At 33.8% G+C, this 11,324-nt stretch overlaps 1 protein-coding gene across 1 annotated transcript; it reads left to right on the forward strand.

The window, feature by feature from the left end:
* The first annotated feature begins 4,981 nt into the window (after positions 1 to 4,981).
* On the forward strand, positions 4,982 to 10,346 carry LOC111467007 (COP9 signalosome complex subunit 8-like). Its single transcript, XM_023111760.1, has 5 exons — positions 4,982 to 5,136; positions 5,237 to 5,316; positions 5,936 to 6,117; positions 6,921 to 7,028; positions 9,976 to 10,346. The coding sequence occupies exons 1-5, from the start codon at positions 5,053 to 5,055 to the stop codon at positions 10,113 to 10,115; spliced, it is 594 nt and encodes a 197-aa protein (XP_022967528.1). The 5' UTR covers positions 4,982 to 5,052; the 3' UTR covers positions 10,116 to 10,346.
* Positions 10,347 to 11,324: the final 978 nt, after the last annotated feature.

Genomic DNA, 11,324 nt, shown 5'->3' on the forward strand with positions numbered 1-11,324 from the left:
AAAATGTTTGACACAAAATCGCACTTTCATTCCGGATAAATTGGTGATACCAGCTTAAACTAATTACGTAAGTGATCTTACTATCGACATGGTCAGAAGTTTATGTTTGTATGATAACACGTGTCCTGTGGTTCTGCACGTGCCATATGTTTCATATGTGTGAAATGGTTATGAAATGATATGACTATTATATGATAGGACTATAATATGATATATTAATGTTATGACACGTGTTATGATACGATGTGCTGATGATATGATATATGTTTTGGTGTAATACGTTTGACAATATAATACATGTTTTGATATGTTTATGATATAATACGTGCATGATAGAATATAGTATGTTGAAAAACATGTTATGTACATGATATGACATAATACGATGTATAATATGAATGATATGGTATTCAACCCCGTTACATGTCTTAAAGCTTATATTGTAAAATGATATGATATGAAGAAAGATGGAAGGGGTTGATTTACATGATTTAATAAATGATAAATGTTGGGGCCTCATGCATCGAAATTTTTTTCAGTTTACGATGGGTACGGACGTGTACATTAGGAAAAAAAAATGATCATTATGTTTATCATAATACTACGATGGTCCTATCGAGTGTCCAACGAGAGCACCAGAGAATGTTAGCCCAACCAGGAAAAGGGCTCAAGAAGTGTGCGAACTGACTGGTGGGTCCATATTCGTAGGTATGGACAATATGTAGAATAGTAAATATACATACAACGACTTGTTTAGGATAGTCGCTCAAGGGAATACGAATTTAAATTATAGGTCCCACTCGTGATTGTATGTGCTTGCATCTAACCCCAATAGTAGGGCCACTTAGTGAGTATTTCTTAAAATACTCGAGTCACGTGCTACTTTTATATTTTAGGTGAAGGCAAGTGATATGGAATCAACCCAAGGAAAACTTTGGAACGGATTACCTTGATGATCAAGATTAAGAGTAAAGAAAACTTGTTTCTAAAATCATGATTCAAATTACTTTCACAAGAGATTTGATCAATACCACTTAAATGACTCTAGCATGCAACTTCTAAACACACGATTTTGGAAGTAAAAGCTTAGCTCTCAATTAAGGGTGTACATCCAACCCGGCAACCTGACAACCCAAACCAACCCGACCCGATAAGGGTTGGGTTATTTATCTTGAACCCGAAATGATTTGATTCGGTTTCAGGTACAAAGGACAAAAGCATCAGGTTGGACCCGAAGCGATAAAAGTTTTAAATTATATACGCTAAGAAATAAAGTGTATTTGTAGGTTTGGTAGAGTTGTAATTCGGGCTTTTAAGAGTATTCTAGGTTCGACTCCTATTGTTTTCATTTTTCTTCCCTCTATACTATTTTTAATACTATTTTTAAACACATTATTTAAATTATTTTAAATAAAAGTTCGTTAAACGGATCATTTTTTTGTTTTTTATTTTCCTTGCTTCTAGAGTAATCAATTCTAAAGAAGGATTGATATTTAGTTCTATAGTAATGTTGAATTATGTTAAGATGTTACAATTTTCTCTTGTTATTATTGATGATTTTTTTTTTAATAATTATAGATTGATGAGTGTATATTCGTAAATTTTTAATATATTTTATCTAAAATTCTATTGAATAATTATGAGTTGGGGATAAATAAAACTTTTTAATTTTTTTAAGTTGACAACGGAATCCAACCCAAAAATAGAGGGTTAGGTTGGGTTGGGTTGTGAAAATTTTCGAGTTGGGTTGGGTTACCAATCCAACTGAATCGAACTTTTGGTTGGGTCAAAAAAATTCCTCAACCCAACCTAACCCAACTTGGACCATGTACACCTACTCTCAACAACGAAGCTAAAAAGGGTAACTTATCATAGAAGAAATTCTCTAGAACTTAAAAAAATATAATAAAACCTTCTTAAATCTAAATCCATGATTAAGATTCCTTATCAAGTGTAACGATTCTAAATTTTTACGGATTTAAAGTCGTTAAAAACGTTTCATGCTCATCTCTAATGCGGAAATATATCTCTTACAAGAAAACATCATCTATAATATAAATATCGAGAACATTTAAAATATCCTCTTCTCTAGGTCTTACGTGTTTCAATACGAAATACTGAAATTTAGAAAAAAATAAAAAAAAACAAAATAATTTAAAATAATAAAATGCAAAACAACCCATTCTAATATAAGACTAGGAATTTAATTATGAGTCTACCCTATGCACGTGTCACAATCTCTATTCGCGATGCCGCCATCCTCCGTACATGTGCACCTTGCCTTTACCTGAAAAATGATGTAGCATACGGCCTAAGTATTTCGAAGAATGCTCAATAAGTGACCCCACTATAGGGGGGCCATGCAAATGCAAACACATACAATCATGCTCTTGGGACCTATCTTTATTCACTAGGGTTGGACTTCAGTCTCGGACAAATTGGATGTGTAGTACTTCCCTACATACGATCCACAAGTGCGAGTGTGAATCCCCAGGGGACTCGCACACCCTCTAGTCAAGCTAATTTGTAGCGACGTTCGGAGTTCAACGGAACCCCATAGTGCCATGCTCCCCATGAACATCATCATCATCATATTGTGCGCGTCCACACTCATCGTCTCTAGGAAAGTATTTATATGCTTATGAACATATAATATGCATGAGGTCCCTATAAATTCCATCTTATCGTCTCTTCTAACACGACTCTCTAGTCTCATTTCTTTGTTACATTAAGTAACACATGCTTGTTGGATATTCATATTAATATCATTTTCATGCTCTTAGGATTGTGTCCTATGTCGGTCTATCCACATGATGCAATATGAAACTCATCATCATATAACATGGTTAATATAGAAAACATCAATATATTAAGACAAATGTCATGCAATCATCATACTCATCATATCGTCATAAAGTACATAAAGCAGATCAAGTAAGTCATAATCGCCCTTTTTTTTTTTACTAATTGAAAAGGAGAATGCAGGCCCATATTGAGGTCGGAATGGGATGGGGTGTTTTCACGTTTCACCGTCATCATATACTAGTATACAACATCATACAATACAACTCATACATCATCATAACTCATACAATGTCTAGCTAATCCTAGAGTAAGGTCCTTATTTGATTAGCTTAGGCTGATGTCACCAATTTATATTTATATTTATGAAAGTTTGATTTTGTCCTTGATATCGTAGTCAACCTATGCGAATCCATGATATTAATTTCAGATTCAATTCTCTACATTTTACAGTATCTACGTGTTAAACTTCATGCGAACATTAGAAACTTTACCGGAGTAGAGTCTTTGAATATTCTCTATTATGTAATCTTTATTCTTAGAAACCGAGTTGATATGCCATTTTCATTCTACTCAAAGTAAATCTGACATTTTTGTTTTCTCAAAATTGGTTGAGGAGAGATAATTGGGAGAGGTGACAGATACCTGGGACCATTCTTTTTCTTTTTAATTAATTAATTAATTTATTTATTTTTCGGCTATTACAACAATCCTCCTCTATTCCTAAGGGTAACATCGCAATTTAGAAGGCCATGACACATGCATAAGCTAGTTGTATTTAATTTCGTAGACTATAAGTTAGCATATTTTAATTTTTTCTTTGTTTTATTTGAAATATTTTTTATTAAACATGTAACTCTTTGGGACTGCTTAGTTAGAATTATATTTCAAGGAGCAACTTTAAGCGGGTATGAAGAGAGCTAGTGATTTCCGCTTAGGCCAACCAAGTAAATGATCTTGCTATTGGTTTAGTTGGATGAATTGAATAAAGTATGAATGACACGTGCTCTAGCCCCGTGCACGTGCCGTATTTTATGACTGGATGACGTGTATTATGTTATGTTATGACTTAGGTTATGCTATGTTATGTTACCTTATGTTATGATATGTTATATTTAAAGTTAGTTTATGAGATGTTTATGTTATATTATGAATCTTGTTGTGACTTACATGTTGTATGATGCATAATACTTCTAAATGATATGTAATGTGACATAGTCATACTATTTCAACTGTGTGACACGGTTGTATGATACATATACATTTTTTGCCTATTGTTGTGACTTTGTCAGACCTTAGGCGAGATTTGTTTTTACCCACCGAACACAACTTGTGTAAAGTCCAAGCTTGTTCCGCCACCCTTGTCGCCTGCGCGTGCATGTTCAATCATCTGCGACCCAAATGACTTGCCTCTACACAAAGTCAAGTCATGCTTCTACCCAGTACCAAATCCTCTCAACGCAAGGGTGCATCTCACTCATCTTGGTTCCCAACTAATGTGGTCACATGTCTTAGGTTACTTTTATTTAGAATGGATTTTATGAAAGGTTAAAGAATTAAAAAGAGAAAAAAAAAATTAATAACAAAATATTTGAAAAGTGACAAATTACCAAAAATACCCTTGAACTAATTCAAATTCAATCTTAAACCCATGAGATTTTATAACTTTGAATTCAAATTTCCTAAGGATTTTCTAATTTTATTTCAAAATTTTAATATAATTTCAAATTATTAGTAACAATAATAGAAAATTGATAATTTTGGGGCTTTTAAATTTAAAATTAAATTATAAAACTAATGGATTTGGGATTTAAATTTTTTTTGTCCCAACTTACAAAATTATAACCCTCTTTAATGTTATCAAATTCAACTATAAAAATATATTTTTAAAATTGGAAATAAAAAAATACTTTAAATTAAATTAATATAAATGTATTTTTTAATTTTTTTTTAAAAGATCTCGAAGTAAAGTTTTACGGTTAAAAGTTTAATGATATTTTAAGAATAAAATATTAATAATTTTCATTATTTATTTTTGTGTCTTTTTCCAAAGTTTAAAATATTAATAAAAATATTAGGAATATTTTTATTAATTTAGCGTGAATGTTCATATATATATATATATATATATTTAACTTTTTAAATTTAAATAACTGAATTATTAAATGATATGTTTAATAAAGAAGTAGAGATGGAGCATTCGTAGCAGAACGGGAAGAGGAGAAGACGAGCAGAGGGCAGAGAACAATCATGGATTTTGCTCGTCTCACTGAGGCTTTGGCTTTCAAATCTTACGAAAAGATCGCTGACATTTGCGACGAGCTAATGCTCCAGGCAACTGAATTTCTCACTTTTTCATTTTCTTCACCTTTAATTTCTTCCCCTGACCTGATTTTTCCTCTCCGGTTTGTTAAAATTTACATTACTTGATCAGGCTGCAGCCGAGGGCGTTGATTATCAGGATGAATGGCCTTACGTGATCCATTTTCTTGGCCACCTTTACGTCGATGACATGTAAGATCATTTTCCTCGATCTCTTAATTATTTCGTTTCAAATCATGAACAAAATTTTAGGCGGATTGATTATGGCACTACATTGTTATGTCGGAATGTTTTGTGGTTCTTGTCTTTTGATCTGGATTTTAAGCGCCATTCTACTTTTTGGCTCATTTCAATGTGCTCGGTAATGTTTTCATTGATTACTGCCTCCCATGGAAATCTTAATCAATGTGAGAGTTTAACCTTGTGTTCAGTTTTCCTTGGGAGTGTTTCGGAAATTGGCTAAAAAATTTAGTCTATTTAAAACGAAAGAACAATATGGTTAAAACTGTCCTGTTGATTTGTCTAAGAAATATAGTTATGTTGTTAACTTGTTCTTAGGGCTCTATAGTGTTACTTTTGAGTTATTTGTTTCAAAAAACCTTGGTCATTATGTAAATTATTTATATATTTTATCTTAGAATCATTGTTCAGTCTTTGTTTTTGGATTTGTTTTGTTCCTTCATTTTCCCTTGTTTCTTCTTCCATTCAAATTTTGTAGTGTTCGTATCAAAACTCTTGGTTGAAATTGAGTTTCCTTATCTGGATTTGTGGATTATCAGCTGACTGTTAACTGTTTAGTGGTTTCTTGCAGCAATAGTGCTCGATTTCTCTGGAAATCAATACCTTCCACTATAAAAGAAAACCGACCAGAACTGGTTGCCGTTTGGAAAATTGCCCAAAGGCTATGGATTCAGGACCATAGGGGCGTGTATGAGGCTATTCATGGATTTGATTGGTGTCAAGAAGTTCAGGGCATATTAGTTGCATTTTCAGGCAAGTCTCTTTAACTTTCTCCCTTTCCATGGCAACAAAACATTTCATTGGAAATATGAAAGTTGCTTGTAAATTTATATAAACTCAATCAAAAGATTTGAGAAACACCCCATAACTTCTACTTAATTTCTGCCACAGACCTTTGAGATCCTCCTTTTTTTTCTTCCACTTGAAATTAGAATCAAAATTAATCCAAACTTTTTAGAAAAATCTACACCCCTCTTCTCCATACTACTTCTTGACTCACTTAATGTCATCGGCACCTTCAGAAGAAAAAAATCCTTCGATATTGACAATACGATGCCTTTTCCACTTATTATGAAGAAATAACACATTGTCTGCACTTGTGGTGATAATTTCTTATTCCTCACATCTTCAAGATGGAACACGGAGGCTAGTTCTGGTATGCCATTTTCTCCTATTTTCTTCCCAAACATAACCATAATTTTTTTTGGGTAAGAAATCGAGCTTTGTTGGGCAGAATGAAATAACAGACTAGGGCATATTTAAAAAAAAAAAAAAAAAAAAAAAAAAAAAAAAAAAAAAAAAAAAAAAAAAAAAAAAAAAAAAAAAAAAAAAAAAAAAAAAAAAAAAAAAAAAAAAAAAAAAAAAAAAAAAAAAAAAAAAAAAAAAAAAAAAAAATCCAACATAAAAGGAGATCGAAAAAGCTACAGAAAGAGACTTCAATCCAACAAATCAAACTAAAAATAATAATGAAAAGTTGTTGCACAAAAAACAACAAGAATTTTAAAATTATGATATGAATCTTGCACATGAAAATACTTTTTGTTTTCATGTTGTAGATCTTTACAGAAGGAGAATGTTTCAGTTGCTGGTGTCTGCATATTCTACAATAAGCATCCATGATGCGGCTCACTTCTTGGGAATGAATGAGGAAGAAACCAAAAATTGTAAGCTTCTTTATTAACCAAGTACTTCTGTATTTTCCCTCAACTTTTATGACTGTAATATACTTTCTTTTAAAGGAATTCATAACCTTTCATTGGGATAGCGGAAAGTTATTAACGATAGAAGGCCTTGTTTTTGTAGAACCCCTGCCCAGCCGCTAGGTTGTATTTTTCTTTGGGCCTTAATCTATTGATCATTTTATATCATAAATATATATATGTATGTATATCTACATACACACAGTCGGCATTGATTCAAATAAATATTGACTACCTTCTAACCCTTTGGTCACCTAGTCATGGAAGATGGAGTTTAATGTGAACAATGGTGTGACTGATCATCCTCTAGTTTCAGTTCCAATAGGTGACATTGCATTCGCTAAACCAAGAATTGATGTTTCTAATGAGTCTAGTCTGTATGGTCATCAAGAATCTGAGAATCTTTAGAGTTCCCTGCCATTTTTACGAGCATTCTTCCTATGATGTGCCTTTTGAGATTCATGAGCCCCCTTTCAATGCATCCATTAAAGCTCTCAAGTTCTCAAAACCCTTGAGGGTTAAAGAGGTTATACATTGTTACTTTGCAGCTTATTCCTTGTGCTATTCTTGGAAAAGTGAGCCTATCAGTTCTTCCCATTCACCCACCGAGGTTAATATATGGATCTTGATTGAGTTGAACAAAATTGTTCACGTCTCTTGGTGTCCTCTTTTAGACAAGTGGGTAGTTAGAAGTTAACAACAATTGCTCCTTCAAAGTCTTCAATCCACAATCCTTGTAGCCATAAAAATTCAATTTTGATGCATGGTGTCATCTATTCAATGAAAGGCCCTTCAAATCCTCTTCATCCATTTCGGTGTGATGACTTTGTTGTTGTATCTAAAGTTAAACTAAACAGTGCAGAATACTAATACTGTTTAGTTTAACTTTGTTGTTGAATCCCTTTCGGTGATTGAAGACTCACTTTCCCACGCTTTTGAGTTTCTATTTCAAGAAAAGATAAAAAGATTCTTCCTCTACATTAGTGCCTAGAAAATGTGCCTTTTTTATTAAAGCTTGTGGTCTTGAATTACGTAAAATCCCTTCAACATCTCAAGGACAATTTTTTCCAAGGTTTCATAGGGTCTCATTTCGTCACTTCATTTTTTGAAAGTTTGAGTGTAATGCTTCTTTTATAGGCGGTTTCTTTTCCTTTAGTTTCAGTTGCAACTTCTTTACTATTAGTTCCTCGATTGTTTTTATCTAGTTTGGGGTTTCAGTTCTCAGAGTATCTTAGGTGTTTCAGTTCTGAGAGTATCTCAGGTGCTTTGGTATTCCTTTTTTTGGCACGTTGTGTGGTTTCCAGAGGGATGGGTTCCTTGGTTCAACAACTTCGTTTTTATTGACCTTCATGTCGGGCCTTGGTGGAATTGAGTTGGTTTGTCGGATCGTCTTTTGGAGAAGGAATTTTGGCAAGCTTTTACTAGTATTGGTTCATGTTGGGTCTTTTTTGTTTCGCAGCCGTTTTCATTTTATTGTAATTGTTGTAAGTTCTTGTTCTTTTTTCTTTTTCACTCCCTGTGGGAGTTTGTATCGTTTGTACATTTCCCTTTATATCAATGAAAAGTTGTTTCTTGATTAAAAAAAGGGTCATTTTTCATTTTGTGCAATTTTAAAGAATTCTCTCAACAAGTCTTGGGTCAAGGAGGGAGTTTTGGTCATGTCCTCTCCATCCTTGTTCCTAGTCAGCTGTGTTTTTGTCTAATCGTGTCTTATCTGCTACCTACTCTATGGTCTTTACAAAATGCTTGATCTCCATTGAAAGTAAATCTTTTGATTTGCTTTTGGTTGGATCTTAAAAGGCAGCGTGTTTAATAGAGCCACAACGACACAAGTCTTCCATAGCCAATCTCTTATCTTTCCTTTAGTGATTGTTTCAAAGACATGTTTTAGTCTCCCTGAAGAAGTACAGATGTTTTGGGAAAGTTAGGTGCAAAGATTTTGTCATATGGAGAGGAAAAAACTCCAGCAATTTCGGTATAAGTCTTTAAAGTAGTATCGTAGTAATAAGTTAAGCATTTTTCGTACCTGGAGTTCCAGATGTGTTTTTGATTTTGATGACTATATCCTGGACCAGAAGTAAAACCTCCTCCCCGTAGAGTTCCTATCTCCCACTTCCAGTTCTTTGCTAAAGTTCTTAAATGTAAAGTTGAAGACTTGGTAAGTGTAAACCACCTTAGGATGTTACTAAATTTGTTAGGATTTCTTTGGCATCGAAGTCGTATCCTAAGAAGCTGTGACGTAGGGGTTTATGAGCCATTTTTTCTATTTGTTTAAGCTAGACATCATAAGCTAGTTCTTTATGTTTAAGCTGTTTGTTACGAGTTCTAGCAGCTTTTGGATGTCGCTCTTAATTGGTTATTTGTAGCTGTTGGAGCTGTTAAGGATGTTATGTCTATTCAATGCCTATAAATACGTGTACCTGTAGCTGTATTTAGGTTGATTTTTCATTAATAAGACGACCCTCCTTTTTTATGTGATTTTCATCAAGATGAGAGCCTAAATTATAATGCTACAATCAAGAGTAGTAGAGAAAATTGTCACCAAGTACATAGCATGCACCACTGCCAACCCACCACTCGGGAGACAGACCATTTTGCTTTTGATTTGGGGAGAAACCCAGCTGCTACCGATCGGTGGGTAAAAACATTGACCCGCGAACCTGTCCATTGATGCAAGACTTTGTATAGCAAGACCATTATTACTTAAATTATCTCGATATTGGCCTGTTTTTTCTCGCAAACGAGTGCTGTTTTGTAGTTCGAGATAATAATGGTCAAATAATTTGTTGTATGACAAAAGTGTTCCTGTAAGTAAGCTGGTTTTGAAATGGTTATGTTAATTGGATGATGTACGTTAGGTGTTTCCCTTGTGGCTAGTTTACAAACAATAAGGGGTGTTTTGTATTTGCAGATGTAACAAGGCGAGGATGGATTGTTGATGTTGCTTCTGAAATGTTGACTGTGAAGAAACAAGAAATTGGGAGAGAGCAGAAGTTAGATTCCAGTAAATTGCAGCGCTTGACCGAATATGTTTTCCATCTTGAACATTGAGGACCCATAAATGCTTTAGTTGTTCTTAGTTCGTTGTGTCCTTAGAACTAGAGCCAGCCATGCTTTGGTGGATATCTATCTTAATTCCCCCAACTCTGAACTGCTTGTTGCTATATTGTTCTTGTGGGGGAAACTTTCAAATTAGTTTTGGATAGAATTAAACCTTTAGCTGTATCTTTGATTTTGACATTAATTTTACTCATTTGAAAGATGTTCCTTGGGCTGTTTTTGAACTATTTTAAGGATATACTTCTTTTTTCCTAAAATTTAGGTGTATATTACTTTCATACACACTGCCATGCACATGCATATAAACCCACTAGATGAACATTCATAGTTTCTAAATTTAACCATGGACATGCATGCGCTTTTGCAAAGGGGAACATGTATAAATAAATCATGATTATATGCATACAAAAAATTAGTGACAAGGTGTATATTACTTTCATTACACACGGACCATGCACATGCATATAAACACGTATAAATAAATTATGATTGTATGTACGAAAAATTGAAATGGTCACAGCTGAGGTCTCACGTATAAAAATAATAACTAATAGAAATTGGTACCCAGCTAGTGGTGTCAATTGAATTTTGAATGGTACCAAATCAAGTCTCCCTTGTGTGTCTTATAATAATAGATGGGTTATTGTCAACATATTTGTCATGATAATACATGTCATGTACATTCATGCATGAGATCCCATAACTGATTTTTTCAAAGAACTTAACAAGTACATGCACGACATAACAACGATGTTACTGCTGGATGTCATGGTTCTGGTGCGCCACGATCCTTTTCTCTGGAACAATAGAGGCATTGCCTTCCTTCTGCTTTCAGAGGTAGGGAGAATCAATCTATCGCTCAGTGAGCTATTTATTGCCGCCAATAGCGCTTCGCTTGCATACCAACACCACGCCTGGTAGAGTTATTGCGCGCAGGCGAAGGATATGCATTTTTTTGAATTCAAACCTAAAACAAAATCTTAAAACTAATGCCAAAATTTTGAAACAAAAAACTACTTTAACAATTTTACCCTCAACCAAACTACTATTCTAGTCAAAATTTAGTCTCTCAACCTCAACCAATCGTCCAAACCTAAGCACAAGTAAAACCAAAGCTTATAACCCAAAACCCATAGCAAGTTCAAGAAGAGATTCAAATGTAGTTACACACTGAAAATCTGCTCAAATGTCATTAGCTCT

Source organism: Cucurbita maxima, unplaced genomic scaffold (genome assembly GCF_002738345.1).
Source record: "Cucurbita maxima cultivar Rimu unplaced genomic scaffold, Cmax_1.0 Cma_Scf00032, whole genome shotgun sequence".
NCBI lineage: Eukaryota > Viridiplantae > Streptophyta > Magnoliopsida > Cucurbitales > Cucurbitaceae > Cucurbita > Cucurbita maxima.

What these genes read in the sequence shown, in the direction of transcription:
- LOC111467007 (XM_023111760.1), top strand. Translation starts at nt 5,053, where the DNA reads ATGGATTTTGCTCGTCTCACTGAGGCTTTGGCTTTCAAATCTTACGAA. An exon ending in GCGACGAGCTAATGCTCCAG is followed by an intron (nt 5,137 to 5,236) that starts GCAACTGAATTT and finishes TTACTTGATCAG; the next exon opens with GCTGCAGCCGAGGGCGTTGA. An exon ending in TGAGGAAGAAACCAAAAATT is followed by an intron (nt 7,029 to 9,975) that starts GTAAGCTTCTTT and finishes TTGTATTTGCAG; the next exon opens with ATGTAACAAGGCGAGGATGG.